This window comes from Rhinichthys klamathensis, unplaced genomic scaffold (assembly GCF_029890125.1).
Source record: "Rhinichthys klamathensis goyatoka isolate OS25496 unplaced genomic scaffold, OSU_Roscu_1.1 h1tg000395l_1, whole genome shotgun sequence".
NCBI classification, from domain to species: Eukaryota; Metazoa; Chordata; class Actinopteri; order Cypriniformes; family Leuciscidae; genus Rhinichthys; species Rhinichthys klamathensis.
The window spans coordinates 1,112,460-1,133,587 of NW_026606897.1; the positions used below are offsets into that span (position 1 = coordinate 1,112,460).

General features: G+C 36.3%; 2 protein-coding genes across 2 annotated transcripts in view; both read right to left on the reverse strand.

Annotated features, from left to right (window-relative positions):
• LOC130070171 (steroid 21-hydroxylase) overlaps positions 1–5,661 on the reverse strand; it is a 28,844-nt gene extending 23,183 nt beyond the window's left edge. The window contains exons 1-2 of the mRNA XM_056234470.1: positions 4,829–5,661; positions 1,452–1,640 (exon numbers count right to left, since the gene is read on the reverse strand). Coding sequence (XP_056090445.1) covers positions 1,452–1,640; positions 4,829–4,952 — 313 coding nt within the window. The 5' untranslated portion in view covers positions 4,953–5,661. The remainder of the gene's footprint in view (positions 1–1,451; positions 1,641–4,828) is intronic.
• A 181-nt stretch (positions 5,662–5,842) lies between these two features.
• Positions 5,843–19,400, reverse strand: tnxba (tenascin XBa). Its single transcript, XM_056234467.1, has 16 exons — positions 19,354–19,400; positions 15,841–18,140; positions 15,471–15,674; positions 13,639–13,893; positions 12,841–13,587; positions 11,954–12,076; positions 11,680–11,823; positions 10,784–10,903; positions 10,550–10,705; positions 9,377–9,498; positions 9,159–9,291; positions 8,922–9,073; positions 7,145–7,241; positions 6,792–6,953; positions 6,530–6,693; positions 5,843–6,370 (listed from the first exon to the last, which is right to left on the reverse strand). Exons 2-16 carry the CDS (start codon positions 18,035–18,037, stop codon positions 6,263–6,265), a joined length of 4,884 nt encoding a protein of 1,627 aa, XP_056090442.1. The 5' UTR covers positions 18,038–18,140; positions 19,354–19,400; the 3' UTR covers positions 5,843–6,262.
• Between the last annotated feature and the right edge of the window lie 1,728 nt (positions 19,401–21,128).

The window sequence follows — 21,128 nt, forward strand, 5'->3', positions numbered from 1 at the left end:
AATGGAACACTTCGTTAAAAATGCTCTACACAGATTGGGCTCACCCGCATATCTCTCAGGGGTAGGGATGCGCGGCTCGTGCAGATGGAAGTTCGGAGGGTCCTGGGGAACGGTCGGCGGGGGTGGCGCAGGGGACGCTCTCATTTGTTGGATCTGAGTGGTGAGCTCGGACACCTGCGTTACCAGTGCTTGCATGGCACGACCAGTCGCCGTCGCTTGTTCCTCCTGATGATCCATCCGTGCAGCACTGCTCGTGAGGAAATTCTGTAGCTCCGTTGTGCTTGCTGAATCCATAATGGTCAGATCGTTCTGTCAGTTGGACCAGAAAGAACGATAGGATTCAAGTGCAATGAACAACTGTTTATTCACAAAAGAATAGAAGTAGTAGGTTCAGATGGAAGTCTCAGTCTCTGGCAGGACACTGGCAACGCAGGGACGCAGATGGGCAGACTCCAGGCAATCCGGCAGGGAAAACAGGCGATCCGGGCAAACGAACAGACAGGATACTGGACAAAAGACAAGGGTGAATCCAGAGAGCCTCGACAACGATCTGACAAAGACAGGACAAACTCACACACAATAAATAGGGTGCCGTGATGAGAAACAGCTGACGCTGATCCGCTCATCAACCTCAATCACGAGCCACGCCTACCAATACACATAACCATACTCACAGCGCGAGGGCGAGACAGTGAATCCATGAACCGTGACAGTAACAAAACAGACACCTAAAATATTAGAAAATATATAGTATTAAACGAGATGCACTTTAAATTACATGTTTAAAGACAATTGTTTACTGACCGATTCAACTTCACTCCGTCATTTTCGCCCCCCTTCGGACTAAGAATCAAACATAGGAAAACGAGGGAGAGTCGTCATCTCGCGATTTAAGCAGCAGTTTTGTTTTTGTTTTTCGTGTTAAACTCGAAAAAATGTAGTGTCTTTCTTGTCTAAGAAACGAAAGCACACATAAATATGAAGAGTTGCTCTCAAATGTGCAGTTTACTTTTTACTTGCATTCCTTGTACCACATGACAAACATGTACACTTTCTTTATAGCTACTAATAGCCTACGTGCTTATCACAGTCTGATGTTGAACAGAAAACATGGAACAGGAGTTACATGTGGTGAACACTACAGATAATTTACTTTTTTAGCCTTAAAATGTAATATATCCCATATTCCTATTGGGAGAAATGAATGTAATATACTGTTATGACATAAACAAAGATAAATAACTATGAAAATGTAAACCTTTCCTCAAAAACAAAATGCATACCCATTGCTCTGTTGTTTATTTTTTCCTTTCTTTTTAATTAAAAATATAAATATTTAAATGTTCAAAATGATTCAAAATTGATGAATGGCCAATTCTACATTGGATTTAGTTGTGGTTCATAGTTCATGAGTTTTACTAACATGGAGATCAAATAAAAAGATGAATTACTTGTGCTGCCACAGTTGAGCCGATAGATATTTCCATAGCGATGTGCCAGTGCAGTCAAGTGGATGGGCAGATGATCTTGAGCGAGATCCAGCATATTGCCCAGCAGAGGGAGAGAGAATGGACCAGGAAGAGCGGTAGAAAGAGGAAGGAAGTGCTTAGAGAGGGAATGCAGGAGTTTGGGCACAGCAGCTAGGTCAGTGGAAAGACAAGTACATATCAAAATGGAGCAGAGCTGTCAAATTTCACAATCTCCTTTAGGGGTGGGCGATATACCGGTAGACACGATTAACCAGTAGAAATTTGTCAACCAGAGATTTTGGACTATCATCTCTATCGTGGTTACGTCTTTGTTTGTTTTCCTATATGCTTGTAATTAGTTTCTTTGTTCATTCTTTATCACTTCTTTATCTTCAGTAAGCTTGAGAGGTTTTTTTTATTACTTAGTTAGTTTTTTGTGATATTGAAAATGGTGACAAGAATTATCAAAATATCAATGGTATATTACATTTTGAAATCATAAAAACCTTATTTAAAATACAAAAAATATCTATATTGTGATATATATTGTTCATGAAATAAAATTACTCATATCGTGATATAAGATTTTGGGGTAACACTTTAGAATACGGTTCCTTCGTTAATGAATAACTAAGAACCAATGAGTAACACAATATTAACAATCTAGTATATTAACTAACAAGAAACTCTGATTAACAAACTAGTAAGTAATAGCGCACAGATGAAAGTGGTACTTCACTATTAACTAATCAATAACTACTATTTTTTTTTAATGCTTCCCAGAGAACTACTGAAAAAGTTTATTAACAATCTAGTAACTACTATTAACTAAAAAGAAACACTGATTAACGAATTAGTAAGTAATAGTGCACAGATGAAAGTGGTACTATTTCTATGGGAATTACTAATTATTTGGATCCGTATTCTAAAGTGAAGATCATGGGACCTAACTAGTAATGACTCAAGTGTTACATGATCTGGTTATGATTTGTGCAGCCAAACACAAAAGTCATTTCAAGCATTTAAGATTTTTGGTGAACTTTTAAATAGGCCTATACTTTTAGAAAATTCCCATAGAAGTATGTAGTAACACTTGAGTCATTACTAGTTTGTTACCATGATTCTTACAGTTACTAATGAAAAGCCAATAAAGTGTAGAATGTTCTAATCACTCACAAGATATGCACGCGCAGACACACACACACACACACACACACACACACACACACACACACACACACACACACACACACACACACACACACACACACACACACACACACACACACACACACACACACACACACACATATATATATGAGCTAGGAGACATACATAAAAACATATTTTTTGGGGAAATGTGGCTGATGACTCAATATAGACTCACTATGACTCTAGTGATTCAATGCCAGTTCAGAGGAATGCCGGAAAATTGGCCACAGGACAAGTAAGGTCCCGACAACTGCATTTAAAAATCCCTTTCTTTAAAATTATTCAGTTGATAAATAGACAGCATAGGCCAATTATTGACAGCTTTCCCAAATCATAAGTCTGCTATGCTATTACATATTGATAATGTAAACAACCTTGTGTATTTGTTTACAGTAGAAGTTAAAATGTTAATGTAGTGCTATAGTCATTTGTCTTGTCCTGCATTGGTTATTGATTAGTTTTGCATGAATTATGAAACTTTTTCAGTAGTTCTCTGGGAAGCATTAAAAAAATAGTAGTTATAGACCAATTTTCAGTTGGTAAACATGGTGACGTTTTTCTGTGGGCGGAGCTTAGGTGGTGGCAGAACGATCCCTCTGGCCGCTTCACTAACGTAAAGTCTGCAAGTTTTGTTAGCTTGTTTTTAACAATGACTGGAGAAATTCCGATTTTATCTTAATGTGCAAGGTCGCTCACTGTCCAGGACCGCGATTGTTATTTGCAAAAGTTAATTTTAACGGACGGAACCGGCCGACCCTTACACTCATTGATTGAGGATCTGACAGGATTAACGTTAACGCTTCCTCCGGTTGAGTGGCCTGACTTCTACACCTACCCGATAGAGAAACAGAGGGCATATAAATCTTTAGATGCCTATAACTATGTGCTGAATGGTCAAGTACAAGACTTGTGGGGTACGATCCGCAGTTCTGCCGAGCCAGCGCGATGAAGACGACAATGTAAAGAGTGACATTACGGTGCAATTTTAATGAGGTGAATATTTTCTAGAAATAAAAAATTGCAGATAAAGCATATTCATTTTTCATTGATTCTTGCACCCAACAACACAACAAGATGACATTAAATAATAATAAGAATAATTTAAGATCCTTATTTTGTAGCCGAATCTGTGCTGGTTTGTATTTGCCGCCTCCAGTTTTCACTTTGTTCTGCCACCAGCTAGCGCTGTGACGTAACTGTGACGTCGGCTGGAAATTGGTCTATTGATTAGTTAATAGCTGGGTTTCAGTCACGTGATTATGATGACGCGCGGAATTCAGATGGAGGGCAGGGGAGTGAAGAGCGCAATGGACGAGATGGAGCAAAGTCCGTACTGTACTACTTTACACGCTATTACAAGAGAAAGATGTAAACAAAAAATCAAACATATGTTGGACGTGATCCTTACGTTATGAAGAGGTGCGATTTTCAACTGAATTGAAAGATTTTCCTGCCATCGAGGCGGTAGATATCAGCAACTACCTCGTCTTACAGACATACTTTGACTTTACAAAGTTCGTAAATGTTACACGTTACACAAACATAGCCACTTAAGTTGTATTAACTCACCATTGACGAAGTGATCACTGCACAAACGAGCATTTTCCCATTCGGCTCCTCCCGACCGCAGACGTAGGTTTGCAAGCCGTTTTTCCGGAGTTTTTCGGTCAATTTCTTTAATTTTCCCCCTTTATGAACAACAACTTTTGGTACACGATAAAAACTCCTCGTGGTTTGATCGATTTAAGTAACCATAAACGACGCAAAACATAGGCATTTTGAGTTTGTTATAGTGCTTTCTAAATACAGCAAATCACTTCCTGCCCTCCATTTGCATTTCGCGCCATGGCAACGCAGTGGCGTGACGTCATATGAAAACAAGCTATAGTGAAGTACCACTTTCATCTGTGCGCTATTACTTAGTTCGTTAATCAGAGTTTCTTGTTAGTTAATAATAGTTACTAGATTGTTAATATTGTGTTACTCATTGGTTCTTAGTTATTCATTAACGAAGGAACCGTATTCTAAAGTCTTACCGATTTTGGTTATATCACCCATAATCTCCTTCACTTTTCTGGTATTCAGGTATCAATGGAAAATTCTTAAATCTACGCCTCCACAGCTCTAATTTGAATCAAACCTCCTACCTTCTGGTTTGTTGCTTGCTTTGGCATCTCTGTCACTTTGCCTGTCAGTCTGTCTACAGAGTTGGACCACAAGCATCCACAAAATGAATAGTAACAGCACCACACTCACTGCTGAGATACACATGCTGTTGATTCTTTATTGAGTCTAAAAACTTTCTGAAAGCTTTTCTTTTACTCTCTCCCTTTTATTATATTCCTCCTCCAACCCTGCTCCAATCCACATGATTGAGTGTTGTTTCTCAAAGTATCCTCTCATCAAGGATAGGTAAATATTATCTTGACCTTTATCTCAATGTTACTCTCAAAGCAAGAAGAATGAACCTCTAACATGACGATTTGATGAATGATATTACAGGATACCAAGTGCCCATTGGCTTTATGACCAACAAAGTTTCTATTTAGTAAAAAAAAAGGAAGTATATAAATAGTGGACTCTAACACTAAGTGCAACTGTGCATGCTATTGTATATCCTTTACTGCCTAGCTCCATGCTGATATATTGCCGCAAGGCGTTGGTAGGAAAGGCCCCATTCATTGCAAATAAAGCAGTGATTCAGCAGAAGTTCAGGAATATAGTGAAATACAGTTACCACCCTGAAAAACCAGTCAAAGAAGTATAGTGTCAGGTATGGCGGAATCTAGTCTATAGCCAAACCACAATCTAAGCCTTCAGCCCTCACAGGAATTACTGTTAAACCTGTCTGCTTCAACTGGCAGTTTAGCAGAACTGAACAAAGACATTTGGAAAAGGATTTTTGGAAAAGGATTTGCCTGTAAAGAAAAGTTTTGTTGTAATAATTCACTGATGGGTCCATGTGTACTAATGCACAGAATCATTACAGATATGAACATAAGCCTTCTACTTGACACATGCAAATACTGCCATAAAGTTATTATTATATTAATAATAGTTATATTATATGCAGATTTAGTAAGTATAATAAAAAATAATAAATACTATGTAAAGAAATATTAAGAATAATATACAAAAACTCCATTTTTGGAATCCAGGACTCGTTAGCACTTTGTTTTATTGATTTTGTCTACATATGTTGAACATAAAAAGTAAAACAAATTCATAGAGAGGAATTCTAAATCAGTCATGTAAAAAAAAAAAAAAAAAAAAAGTACCAATAGAGCAAGACAGTGCAGTTATTCCAGTAGCGGAAATGTTAATATCAACGATGGACCCCCATTAACACAAGTACATCAACACATGCTCATGTCTACATAACATTTTGAAAAACTTTATATTAACTTACAAAAGTTGTTGTGAATGGCTGGAGGTTGTGATATGTTCTTTGCAAAGCTGCCATCAGATTTCTTTACAGTTTTTGTTTTGTGTGTATGTTGGTAAATATACAATACTGAAGTAGCAGTGTGTAGAAGTTTGTACAGTGTATTTGCGCTATGTGCACTCTTCACTCTGCAGTTTTAACCCTGGGTTGTTGGGATCGTTTGACTGAAATAGGAGGGTCGAAGCTTCATCTCAGTAAATGGGAGGGAAGCATCTTTGCCCTTCCAGTCTATCCATACCACACCCTAAGAGAAAAGAAGAACAGACTCAGAAATCTGCACTAATGAGAGACAATTTGAGACTCAAGCTCAATTGATATCCAAAGGCTATAGTTTGCTGCTCTCAACATTGTACTTAAAACCTAAGATTAATGAATACAAAAACGCTATTTGCTGATGTACTACCTTGTTGTCTGAGTAGGAGGCATAGAGACCATTAAGGTTTGCCTTGTAACAGTTTTTATACCACCAGCCTCCCATGTAGGCCTTAGCGCAATGGATGCTAAGGGTGTTTGGGTCTTTGTCTTTCGTGGAGAACGGACGGCCGTTGTGATATTTCATGGAATCACCTGGAAAAAGAAAGAATATAGCTATCATATCCAGAATATAGTCTTACAAAAACAGTTTTTTTTGTTTTGTTTTTACAAAGCATGATCTTTTCTCTTACCAGCAGTACCAGAGTATCCAGACAGCTCGATTGCATAGTGATTAGCCTCTGAGTTAACGTTGAAGTTGGCATAATGAGCAAAGGCTGAGTCATTTCCTGAACGCAGGTCAATTCGCAAGCTCATTGGAGCAAGACTGGTGAGAGTGTAAAGGATGTCATTTCCTATGGAGAGTTGGGGCAAAATGTAAATAATATTTACAAAAAAATACGAGTGCTAATAAAAAAAACCCAACAACAACATAAAACTATTGATATTCTAAACTGATTGTCTTTAGGTGGAAATCTCAAGTATCGTTTAAATTGAAAATATGTTTTTGTTTCTGAAAAAATACAATCACTGTGGGAAATCTCACCCAGCCAGAATTCCCCACTCAGGAGACCAAAGCCTTTGCTGTAATCTCTCCAGCTCCTGAAGAAATCAGTAGATCCATCCCTTCTCCTCTGGAATACCTGCATTTGCAAAACAACAAAGTCTTATTCAAGAAAAAAACCCCATATATTTATACAGTCCCATACAGTCAAACATAGTTACAATACAAAGCCTGTAACTAATGCGCAGCATATAGAGTTTATAGCTGATGCTAATTTTCAACTCCTGTCCCTGGTTGGGAATTTTTGTTGTACTGTTAAATATCGCATAATTCCATAAAATTGTGATAAGCAACTGTATAGTTCAGATAAAAATACAAAAGATCCAAACAATAAAAAATGATGGCATAACGCAAGATGAGCAGAATAAAGTAATATAACATGACTCTACATTCAGAAAAGGGTGGGACTTAAAATCTTTGGATTAAATTCAAAAAAGTTTAATGTTAGCTTCGAGGAAATATACTGTATATGGTAGTCTATGCACTTTGTAAAGGGATAGTCCATACAAAAGTGAAAATTGTCATTATTTACTCACCCTCATGTCATTCCAAACCTGTATACATTGTTCACTTCTGCAGAACACGAAAGGTGATATTTTACAGAATGTTTGTAACCAAACAACATTGGAGCCCATTGACTTCCATAAACACTGAGACATTTCTCAGAATATCTTCTTTTGTTTCACAGATGAAAGAAAGTCATACAGTTTTGGAATGTGAGTAAATGATGACAGAATTGTATTTTTTTTTAGTTATCCTTTTAATTTACTGGATAAAAAAATAAAAAAAGGAAACTAAATGTCATGGACAAAATCCATTCAGGATGTCACAAAATGCATTTTGTGTACAAAATATTTATTCTACTAATATGTTACACATTTTATTCATAAAAGGGGCTGTCTGGATCATAATGAAATTGTGAAGTGCATTCACCATTATGTCCATAAAATGAACTCTAAAAAGTGCACTTTTTAATTATTTTTGTATTTAAAGTTTTAAAGTACATTTTTAACCTTTATGTTTTTATAATATTTGTATGCGTTTAAAGAAGTACAGATGCAAAGTACTTAATTATAATTTTAACTAGTGTGTTATTCAACTTTTATTAAAGTACCTATTTTAAATGCACTAAATTGTAACATAATATATTTAAAATGTATTTAAATGCATGACATACAAGTTTCAATAGAAGTAGACTTAGTTTACAATAAATGCTTGAGTACAGCGTACATTCCACAGTACACTTTAACAGTATTTTAAAGACAACAGAACAGAAGTAATTATGAAATTACATGTAGAGATAAAAAACTCAACTAATTGCATCTAATATAAATTTAAACTATTAATTTTCAATTAATTGCAATTATCATGCAATTAAGTGTAAAAAACATTACATTCAGGTCACACTTACGTTTCTTTTAAAGTTTATTGTAGAGAGGTCAGTGTTCAGGGAATACTTATTATTACTTATTAATTACCTATTACTTATTATTCCATAATAAGTACTCTTTTGAAAAAGTGTGATAAAGTGTACTTCTTTGTCAAAGGGTATAACAGCATATATCATTTTACATAATTGTTTTGTCCATGAAATCAGGCAAGTCACGCTTGGCACTATGATTCAAGGCTGTGACTTAAACCAAATCTATTGGCTGTTTTAAAAAGGATCTAAATATTAAATATATCACACTCCAACAGCAGTTTCATGGGGAAAGCTGCAAGTGTATTAGAGGTCTCAATCCAGGATTTTGTTTCTTACTGTCCAGCCTCCTCCATCAGTCTCCATGTCACAGTAGACCCAGACTGGCTCTCCATCCTTCCCTTCAAGGTAGATCTCAGCCTCTCCTGACTCCTTCATCCCGTTGATCTGTACCTCTGAGCATTCTTTGGGGTATGGGTGTGGGAGCATAGCTACAGGGGAAGAAGGAAGGAAATCAAATCTCTTAAAGATAGAACGCAACGAGGGGTGAAAGTTAAGAAACAGATCATTACGCACCGGTGGTAAACTCAGCGGAGACAAAACTGATGTATTGTCCATCTCTTTCTCCCTCTATTTTCACAGTATAGTTTGAGGAGGCTGCCAGTCCAGTCAGCTCATAGTGCGTCACAGATGGATTTAAAATGAGCTCCTGTTCATAAGCAAAGGTCAGAGACAATTGTTGAAAGGCTGCTAAATTTGACTGAGAGGTGCTATTGAGTGCTTGATATATTCACCTGGACTTCCTCGTTCAGCTGGTATGTGAGCCTATAACTTTTGAAAGCTACACGGGGAGCCCTCCATGAAATCACAGCTGAGTGAAAGGTCACCACAGGAGTCACTACCTGAAGCTTCACTCCTGGAAATCATACAGGCATGGAAAAATAGGATAAAAACTAGATATTGCAGATCATATAGAGGATATTTAGCTACTATGGTGGACAGGAGGATTTTCAGTGATAAATACTCACAATTTTGGTCTCTTCACAAAGTTTTGTCATACCAACTGTTCAAGTTAATTCAATTCAATCTACATTTATTTGTATAGCGCTTTTCACAATACATATTGTTTCAAAACAGCTTTACAGAAAATGGATGCTGTGACTGTATAATGAGTAAAACTAAGGATTTTAGGCGAATTTGCAGATTTTTACAATTTATCAGAATTGGCTGATACTGGATTTTTAATTGAGCATTTTATTTTTTATTTATTTTTACATTTTAGGTGCATTAAAGTTCCCTTGTGAAAAAGTACTGTGCTTAATAGTATTGAATGTGCATTTGTAGTGTACTTCACATCTCAAAAGAATACTTTCAAAAAGCAGTACTTGCAGATAACACAGCAATGAGATAAAAGACCACTTAAGTGTTCTTAAAGAGAGCACAATTTCATGATAGGGTATGTTTCTAAACACACTTAAGAATTGCACTTTGTAACAATGTAAAATTAAAAGTTTTACTTAATTTTCAGTTCATCGCTTGATTTTTCCATACCAACTGTGACTGTACAATGAGTAAAACTAAGGATATCATTCAAAATGACAGACTTTTGTATTTTACAGAAATTGGCTGATATTGGATATTTAATTGTGCATGCTATGTACATTTAGATAAATTAAACAAACCATAGATGACAGCAAATGTAATCTTCAAAAGCACTAATACTTTAATAACACTGTTAAATATAATATTTAGAACATATTAAAATAAATTTCCAATTTTTATAATGTACATTATCATTGCGATGCCTAAATTGTCATTGTAGCATTTAAAACATCTTTTAAAATGTATTTGGACAATATGGTACAGATATTTAGTGATTATCAGTCATAACATGTTACTTCAATATTTTTTTTGTGCCATGTGGTTTACTTGAGGGTGAGTAAACATAATCGTGACAGTTTACACACCACTTCCTGTTGTAAAGGTTGTGGAGACTGGGCTACTCTGGAGCCGGTTGACTTGACTTGTGATTTTCACCATGTACAAAGAAGATCTATGGAGTCCTCTGAGCTGATGCTCCACAGTACTGCCAGATAATGTCACTGTAATAGTCACATTAGGAGCTAGAAAGCAAAACAACTTGAGTAAGTCATGATGGTTTAGTGGAGAACCAGCCATTTAATAGGTTTGACTGCACTTACATTTTGTAGTTCCATAACTGAGGATATAGCTGTCCACTTTAGCTTGGGACGGTTTCCATACTAGCAGAGCTTTAGTGTCTGTGATGTTCACCACCTTTAGTTCAGTAGGAGAGTCTGGCACTGGGATTTAGAGAAATGTGAAAGTCATCAATGACTGCAAAATCACGTAGAGATAAGAAGATTGTTCTTGAATCGATACTTGTATCGAGAGGATTAATCCTGATATTAGAAACCTGATCCTTTAAATTTTTTACAATTTATTTAGCATGAAAATGTATGTGTATCATAAGCTTTGAAGTGGAAAAAAATGTGTTAGTAATACTTGTGTAGGAACTATTCACACTTCTGCTCTCACTAGAGCATAAGTTGGGCGGCTTAAAATGTTCAAAACGTGGAAATAAAGTGCCTGAAGGGTAGGGTAGGGTTAGGTTATCTAACGGGTAGGGTTAGGAGTAGGTGTATGGGTGGGATTTAGGGATAGAGACAAGTAATATCCCTGTAAGGAAGCATACATTTATGATTTTAATAAATATAATAATTTACAACGAATGTTGTTATTATGCATTTGGTTTTTATAATGTACTACAATACACTGATATGCAAATAGTGTCTGCCACTATTTGCACTAAGTATAAATAGCATCGAACTACTTATTACAATTAATGCAAAGACAATACTGCTATATGCTTTTTCTTGCTATTTACACTAAGTTTAAATAGCATCTATTGCCATTTGCATTAAGTGCAAAAAAAAAAAAAAAAAAAAAAATCCCTGCCTGTATTTATTCCCTACCTAGACTATTTGATTTTTAATCACTTTTTGGTATCGGATCAAAAAGCAAATACTGTAAGTGGTATCGTTTAACCATAACTTCAAGTAAAAAAAACTGTGCTCACCTGTAGTGACGGAGGCCGTGATTGGCTCGCTCTTGAGTGTCTCCAGGACTGAGCTCACAGTAACATCATAAGTGGAGCCAGCAGAGAGCTTAGACAGGAGAACATGGGACAGTTGAGAGTCAACAGACATGGAGCCACTCTCGCCTACAGCATAAAAGGGTAAAGCATTGTAAAATCACATCACAGACTCAGTTAATTGTGGCGCATCAGCAATGGTGCACACACTTAATAGTTGAAGCAGAAAAGCAGGATAACTCGAAAACATTTTCAGTACCAGTCACAATGTTGGTGTACGTGACTTTAAATTCTGCTACTATGCTTTTAGGTTTTCCCCAGGAGACTGAAACAGAAGTCTCTGTTATATTGCTGAACATCAGGTCAGTGGGTGACTCAGGGCCTGGAAAAAAAGATGGTAAGGGGGTAAAATGTCATATAGAAGTTGAACAACGCAGTCAAAAAACAAACAAACAGTCGGCGCCAATAGTCTCGCCGGCAGACCGCTGACATATAGCGCTGTTGCGCTTCGGGCGACCCGAGTTCAAATCCCAGCTCGTGGACCTTTCCCGATCCCATCCCCCTTCTCTCTCCTACCTTGCTTCCTGTCCACTCTATACTATCCTATCACAATAAAAAGTAAAAAAAATCACCAAAAATAAATCTTTTAAAAAACAAACAAACAAACAACCCCCCCCCCCAACCCCCCCCCCCCCAAAAAAAAGTTGTCGCAGTTCAAACTGAAAGTAATGACATTAAAATGTCAGCACAAATGTATATTTTAGAGTTCTAAATTTATATTCATATTTATATTGTTACATAAATATGCCATTTTATTCAAGTAATCAATTGGTGAATTCACTCTTAAAATAATTGCATGGTGAACTTACCCATTCACTAATACAGTATACATCATTAATTTTAGCACTGGAAATTGACAGCCGAAGAAAATCTAAGGCTGTTTTGTGCTCCTGATGTCACTGAACTTATGCCTGGTATTTATGACTAAAATAGTATAAATGGGGCATGCCAATGTCAATATTTAAAATGCACAAGGTACTGTATCCCATGTATTCATGGAAGTGCTACCAGCACACCGCAGAAGGGTAAATGCTCTTCACTGGTGTTTATTGCAGTGAACCAAAGCAGGAAATATGGGAAACCTACCAGTTGATAATGTAAGACGATGAATTTTGGATCGTAGACCAAGACCAGAGCCAAACAAGGAAACAGAGTACCGCATTTGAGGTTGAAGGCCTTTGAAATGATACGACCGTGCTGTACCAGCTATAACTTGAGAGAACTTTTTCACAGTCCTTCCTTCAAGTTTGTTACTGTGGACTTTAGTTGAAGTTCTGTTTGAACCGGGCCTTTGGACATCTGTTACATTTTCAGCTGCTGCACCATCCTGAATTTTCTCTAAATCTTCATTTCCTGCTCTGATTTCCCTTCTTGTTACAGTGAAGTTCTTGAATGCATCTTTAGGAGTTTCCCAAGACAAAATGAACCCAGTAGAAGTGATATTATGAACCTCCACTGATCCAATGACTGATAAAGTGCTGCTAGTTCTGTTAAAATGCTTCATATGAGTTTTGGATTCAATACTTGTCCCATTTACATGCTTATCAGGATTCCTCTCTGCTTGGAGAATTGTTGTTACATTGCCATGGAATAGCTTCTTGTCTTTTTTAGTAAATGTAACATTAGTCTTGCTTTCCAGCCCTTGATCACCTGCAGTTCTCATAGTAACCTTTGTCCTGGATGTAGTTACATTAGATGATCCTTTGGTGCCTTTAACCAAGTTCTCTAGAACTTTGGAGGTTTCATCAACCTTCTTCACAGATCGTTGAGTCATATTCTGATAGACAGGTTCATCTTTAAGATTATTTTTCTTGTCCGTTTGGGATTTCTTGTCTAAAACCAGTTTTATGACTGTTGTTTTGCCCTTTGTTGCTTGCTCATGACGTCTTCTACCTTCATGCTTTAGCAGAACTTGGCCAATAGTCTTAATAATCTTGTCGCTTTTTGTGCTATTGGACTGGACTTTACTTGTGGACAATGTTGGCTTAGCTGTGGTGTCTTTCTTTGGGTCCTTTGTATCTATCTTTTTCACAAAAATGGTCTTGTCTGGCTTTGTCTTCACAGATTTTGTGTCTGGCTTGACAGTAGACATCTTCATAGTCACAGTTTCAACAGTTACTGGGATCTTTTTGTCAACACCTAGGAAAAGCAAAAGTCGTTCAGAGTGAGACTAGATACATTCTTAAATATCTCATCCCAAAATGAAAATTCTATAATCATATTTCACCCTCATGTGGTATGATTTTTTTTGTTTTGTGCTCCACATAATGTAAATGGATTGGGAGCTTTAACATTATAAAAAGCACCATTTAAAACGATAAAAGTAGTTCTGTCATGACAAGTGTTTGGCATGGTAATGCATATGACAATGTTGATATATTTGGTCTTGGCAGAATAGATCTGCGACGTTGCTGCTGCTGCTGTTATTGCATCTGTTGGTTATTGCTTCTTGCTGATGCAGAGCAAGTACAGGACTTGCTACTGCCAATACATACATGACACGCTGCTGTGAGAAAGTAAGAAATGCTGCTGCTGTACAATATAGCGCACATGAATTACCTGTAGCAGATCTATAACAGGTGGAGCTGGGCAAGGTGGAGGGTTTCTGAAAGTAACCAAGTATTTGAAGGTTGAGCAGCAAGCTCATTGGCTACTGGCACAACAGGAATCAATCAGCTGTGCCCTATAGAGAATGATGTGATTGCAAGCAGGTTGACTTGAGGACCTATTAGCCTGCGCCATCTAGAGTTTCATGACAGAACTTGTATTTCATCTTACATACAGATGTCCATCTTTTCCTCGCATTAAGACAGGGTGTCCACCAAAGCATTTTTAAGCCTTTGCTTGCTATGATACAGAATATCAGTGGAAGTGTAACTAGTATCTCATTTCAGAGAAAGTTTGTTTCCGTATTGTTTCTAAATAAAAATGTTGATACAATGTAAAGTATTTGCTCTGGCTCTTGTTTTAAATGATTTTGTTCCGTTATTATGCTTATTGTTGTCATCTGTTGACGTTGTACAAGCAGAATGTGACAGTTGGTCGGTGCGGTATTTTTCCTGGCCTCCTTCACTGTGATTGGATGTGATTACTGTTATTATACTGTTATTATTACTGTTATGTGGGTAAAAAGTGACAGTGATGAGCCAGTTTTACCCAAAGTTGAACATTCTTCAAATCTTGGCAACCAGTAAAACATGTTGAGCACTCAGCGCCTCATTGCGCTCTTGGCATTTAAAAAAAAGTGGTGCTCCCATTTAAACCAATTGGAAAAATATGGTAGCTGCGGGGAAAAAACGCTTTGGTGGTCACGCGCCCCAAGACTTCTTTCAAAAGTATGAGTATAGTGTATAGGTCATATGGCCTACTTTATGATACTTTTCTGCTACTTTTTGTAATTTTTGGAGTTTGAAAGCCCCTGGTTGGTGGCTGTAATAATCGCACAACGTATAGGAATATCAACAAGAACAGTTAATAACAATACTCGGGAAACACAGGAAATATAGCATCAAAACTCAAATGAGACCGAACCCAAAGGAAACAGCATAAACAGTCTGCTAAATGTTTCCTTTTATGTTCTACGGATTAAAGAAAGACATACAGGACTGGAATAACATGAGTGTGAGTAAATGATGACCGAATTTCTTTTTTGTAGTGAACTATTACATTAAACATTGAAGTATTAAATGTGGTTGACTCTCATATGCTTTACTTACCCTTACTGCAGTCTAGGCCTGTATAACCAGTCTGACACATGCACTTCCCCTTAACACACTTCCCTTTTTTGTTGCAGTTAGAGGGGCATGTTTTTCCACTGCAGTCAGGGCCACTAAAGCCCTGGAAACATACACACTTTCCGCCTTCACAATTGCCCTGGCCACTACAGTTTTTAGGGCACTGCTTTCCTGAGCACTGGACACCTGAAGATAGACAGTACAGTGTGTGACTTAAAACCAGTCCATCCAGTTTCAATTCATAACAATTACTATACACATTATTTTTTTCTGCCAGAGCCATTAAAGTACCATAGTAATGGTTAACAATTTACTTTTTTGTAGATTTTTGTTAGTACAACATTTTACTTACACATTTTTTTAATCACTGACATCTCTTTCTCTAGAAATTCAACTCTGTCCTTCAGTGCGGCCATCTGCGTCTCACATCCTCCTGTGCAGGCTCCTTGTACCAGGTTGATGTGATGTGTCATAACCAGAGGAGATCCTGGATTCAAACTTAGCTCTGTTTCTCGTATTTTGGTAATGTTCCCTGCATCTATGTGAGACTCCTGTTGAACGCAACCCTCAGTGATGACTACTTTAACTGGTGAACTCTCTGCAGGTTTGTCTTTAGTAGGATTCTGGACACCATCCACTACAGGTTTGGCAGTGAATGCATCAGTCTGATTGACATTGCTAATTTTTGAAGAAGTAGATTGAGTTTGGTTTTTTGTTTTGGTGTTTAATGATGTAGTTATTGGCTTTGATGAATTAACATTGATAGTTTGGGACATTGACTGAGTCTGATTGATTTGTGAGGAAGTAGAATTAGTCTGATTTTGTAATAATGTAGTTAGCTTGGGAACATTATGACTAATAGTTTGGGTCTTAGACTTCAAAGTGGAATTTTTCTTCTTGTTAAGTGTGCCTTGAACAGAGGGGCCAGATTTCTGGACATCCACAGCAGACTTTGGTGTGGATGAAAGAGTTTTATTGTTGCTACTAGGTTTTGAGGAAGCAGAAAGAGTTTGGTTTTTCATTTTTGTGAATACTGGCTTTGAAGGATTAACATTGATAGTGTGGCTTACTGACTTGGTAGTAGTATTTTTCTTCTCGCCAAATGTAGCTGGAAGAGAAGACACAGGTTTCTGAACAACATCTACAGCAGGCATCGATGAGGATGGAAGAGTCTGATCAATGCTACTGTTTTTTGCAGAAGTAGATTGAATTTGGTTTTTCATTTTGGTCTTTAGTAATGTAGTTACTGGTTTCTGAGCATTAAGATTAATAGTGTTGATGATTGACTTAGTAGTGACATTTTTCTTCTCACTAATTTGGTTTTGTACACTTTGCACAGGTTTCTGGACAGTGACCACATCATGCTTGGAAGAGGATGAGAGAGTCTGATTCACTCTACTAGTTGTTGAGGAAGTAGATTTAGTTTGGTCTTTCATTTTGGTCTTTAATAATGTAGTCACTGGTTTCTGAACATTAGGTTTTATAGTGTTGACTGTTGACTTTACACTTTGCCAAGGTTTCTGGATGGTGTCCACATCAGGCTTTTTAAAGGATGGGAGAGTCTGATTCACTTTACTAGAAGTTGAGGATATTTTGGCGTTTAATAATGGAGTCACAACTTTAATAGTTTGGGCCGTTGACTTCACAGTAGAATTTTTCTTCTCACTAAGTGGATCCTGAAGAGAAGGTACATGTTTCTGTGCAATGTCTTGAGGCTGACCAACGTTGCTAATTTTTGAGGAAGTAGATTGAGTCTGGTTTTTCGTTTTGGTGTTTAATACTATAGTCACTGCCTTTGACACATTAACCTTAATAGTTTGATCTGTTGACTTAAAAGTGGAATTTTTCTTCTCGCTAAGTGAGCTTTCATCCACAACAATCTTAGTAGGGGATGGAGGAGCCTGATTGTTGCTGCTCGTAAATGAGGAAGTAGGATGAGTCTGGTTTTTCATTTTAGTCTTCAATACTGTAGTCACTAGCTTTGGAACATTAAGACCACTTGTGTGGGCTCTTGACTTGGCAGTATAATTTTTCTTCTCATTAAGTTTCCCTAGGAGAGCAGGCCCAGGTTTCTGGACACCATCAACAGCAGGCTTTGTAGTGGATGGGAGAGCCTGACTGATGCTGCTAGTTTTTGAGGAAGCAGATTTAGTTTGGTTTTTCATTTTGGAGTTTGATAATGTGGTTACTGGTTTCTGAACATTAAGATTAATAGTGTTCACTCTTGATTTAGTAGAAGAATTTTTCTTCTCGCTAAGTGTGTCTTGAAGAGAAGGCACAGGTTTCTGGAGACCATCCACAACAGGCTTCGGGGTGGACATAAGAGTCTGATTGGCACTACTACTTTTTGAAGAAGCAGCATGAGCTTTGATGGTTGATGTAGTTACTAGCTTTGGAACATTATGGCTAATAGTATGGCCCATTAATTTGGTAGTGTCATTTTTTTTCTTATTATGTGTGCCTTGAAGAGAAGACACAGGACTTAGGATGAGGAGAAAAACTATTGAGATAAACATTTTATGCTGAATTAAGTTGGCATTGACTTTCATACAAATTAGGACTAATAATATAGAACCTAAATCAAAATTGCAAAGTTTTTATATTTATTTTTCTCAACTATCTTAAGTACTTGGGATATGACAGATCTGTTCCCTGAAAAAGAGAAAAGTTTTCCTTTAGTTTGCCTTGGCATGACTTTTCATGTTTAGTCACACATTCATTAATTTACTGCTCAAATTTGTGTAAATATAAAATACATGTCTTTCAAATATATTTTAGGCTTAGATGAGCTGGGCTGGCTGAGCTCAAGATGGCATTTTTGGAAAAAGCCCCTAAAAACCCTATCAGCAGAGGGACTGTACTGCAGCAACAGAGCCACACTGTCTTCTTCTCACAGGGACTGTATGTCTTTGACTAAACTAGCACATAATGTTAGCCAACTGAAAACTGGCAGTTTTAAAAAAAATATTCCAATCTTATTTAAGTGCTCACCACCACAGAGGCATCCCAAAAAAATCTGCAATAATTGGAGATTAAGTTATGATAAAACTTACATAAAGGCTTACTGGCCTTTAATACGTTTTGAAATCGAAAACTAATACAACTTGAGTTCAATTATATATATTTTAAAAAATAATAATAATTATTATTAATAATACTAAATAAACACTATCATTCAAAGGTCTGGGGTTGGTAAGTTTTAAGTCTTAAGCTCACCAAGGCTGCAATTCTTTGATCAAAAATACGGCAAAAACAGCAATATTGTGAAATATTATTACAATTTAAATTTAATTTTTTTTTTTTTAAATGTAATTTATTCCTGTGATGGCAAAGCTGAATTTACTCCAGACTTCAGTGTGACATGATCCTTCAGAAATCATTATATTCTGATTTGCTGCTCAAGAAACATTTCTTATTATTATCATCAATGTTTGGGACATTTGGGGAAACTGTGATACATTTTTCTTTGATGAATAGAAAGTTCAAAAGAATTGGATTAATTTGAAATACAATTCTTTTAGAACATTATACATGTTTTTACTGTCACTTTTGGTCGATGTTTTGCTTCCTTGCTGAATAAAAGTATTAATTTCTTTAAACAAAATCTTGCTGAAATCAAACTTTTGAACGGTAGTGTACATCATAAATATTGCATAAATATTGATATTTTTATTATTTCATTCTTATCAAATCATCTGCAGTTTTATGTAATCTTAAACTGACCATTATTTTTGCAATACAAAACATTCAGCCCACTTATAATAACAGTAATTCTTACTGCCATTAATTAATTATGGCAATGAATACAATGATTATAGTAATAATATTATTTTAGTACAATAATGTGTAATAAAATTTGTCTTACCTGTGTTTGGAGCTGCTTCTGTCCTGATCTGTGTTGTATTAGGCTCCTTCCATCAGCTTTGAGAACCTCCTGTGACTGATTGAGTATAAGAGACAGTGAACAGGAGCTCCACTAGCCAAGAGGACCTGGGTCAATCAAATCTCTTCATACTTAAAGTTTTTTCCATACTCCGCCTCCTTGCCAATTTACATTGAGCATATTCCCTGCTCCTGAACGTTTTTGTGGGTGTTTGCAAAACCTATCTCTCTTGACATAAAATTATTTGAACAGTTAACCAGACTTACTGAATTCATCAATCTAAGCAGTTCCTTTCCTGTGTTACTTCTGTTGATCTATTATTGCTCTAAGTGACGTGAATGCTGTCCTCCGGAATTGTCTGTTTTAACAATATAATTATGTCAAACATTCATGTATGAATGAATGAAAAGTTTTTATTTCGAACATGTAGAAAAAATTAATAACAAAAAAAAAACAATTTTAACTTATACATGTCAGAAAAGGAGTAGGAAGAAGCATCAGCTTATTCAATCCTACACCATCTCCACTACTTTTTAATAATTAATTAGCTAATTAACCGGTTGACCGAACATTTTGATCTATTTGTCTCTACACACCAAAAAAAAAAAAAAAAAAAAAAAAAAACATTTACCTATGTTTATATACATCTTCAATAAAAAATTACATAAGAAAATAAATAAAAAATAATAATAAAAGAAAAAAAGAAAAAAATATTAATAAACTATCACCTAACTAATAACCTTCATCCTCTCTATACCTTGCAAATATCATATTTTTACAATGCTTTTTAAACTGAGTCATACTTGGGCATTGTTTAAGTACTGAACTTAATTTGTTCCACAACTTCACTCCACATATCGAAACACAAAAACTTTTTAATGTTGTGCGGACACATAATTGTTTAAAGTTGCTCTCACCCCTAATATTATATCTCCCTTCTCTATTAAAAAAACAGTTGTTGAATATTACCAGGGAGTAGATTATTTTTTGCTTTATACATTATTTGTGCTGTTTGAACATAAACCAGATCAGTAAATTTCAATGTCTTGGATTTTAAAAATAATACATTTGTGTGATCTCTATAACCAGCACCATGAATCATCCTTATGGCTCTTTTTTGCAACATAAATACAGATAATAGTCTGCATCCGTAAGTATTACCCCAAACCTCCGCACAATAGTTTAGATATGGTAATATCAGTGCAAAGTAAAGAATGTGGAGTGATTTGTAGTTCAGAACATGTTTCGCTTTGTTCAATATTGAAATACTTCTTGAAAGTTGATTGTGTACATGTTTTATGTGAGATTTCCAACATATTTTGTCATCTATTATCACTCCAAGAAACTTATTTTCATTAACCCGTTCTATGTCCACCCCATCTACCTGTATCCGAATTTGTATACTCTTTTTACAGGTACCAAATAACATGAAGTTAGTTTTATTAATGTTTAATGATAATTTATTTTTATCAAACCATCTTTTTAATTTATACATTGCTGAAGTAGTAATCTTCTCTAGTTCCTGTAAATTCCCCCCAGAACAAAAAATATTTGTGTCATCCGCAAATAGCACTAGTTTTACTGTCTTTGTAACTTTGCATATATCATTTATATATAACAAAAACAATTTTGGACCCAGAACTGACCCCTGGGGGACGCCACAAGTAATGTCCAAGTACGACGATGAGTATTCCCCCAACTTCACAAATTGTTTCCTACCACTTAAATAACTTTTCACCCAGTGCAACACTACACCC

Bases quoted from the DNA above. Each gene is read 5' to 3' on its own strand.
- tnxba (XM_056234467.1), bottom strand. From the start codon at position 18,037: ATGAAAGTCAATGCCAACTTAATTCAGCATAAAATGTTTATCTCAATA. The intron at 13,894-15,470 runs GTAAGTAAAGCA...TGCTTTTCCTAG, and splicing joins AGGCCTAGACTGCAGTAAGG to GTGTTGACAAAAAGATCCCA. The intron at 10,904-11,679 runs GTGAGCACAGTT...TCTAAATCCCAG, and splicing joins CACGGCCTCCGTCACTACAG to TGCCAGACTCTCCTACTGAA.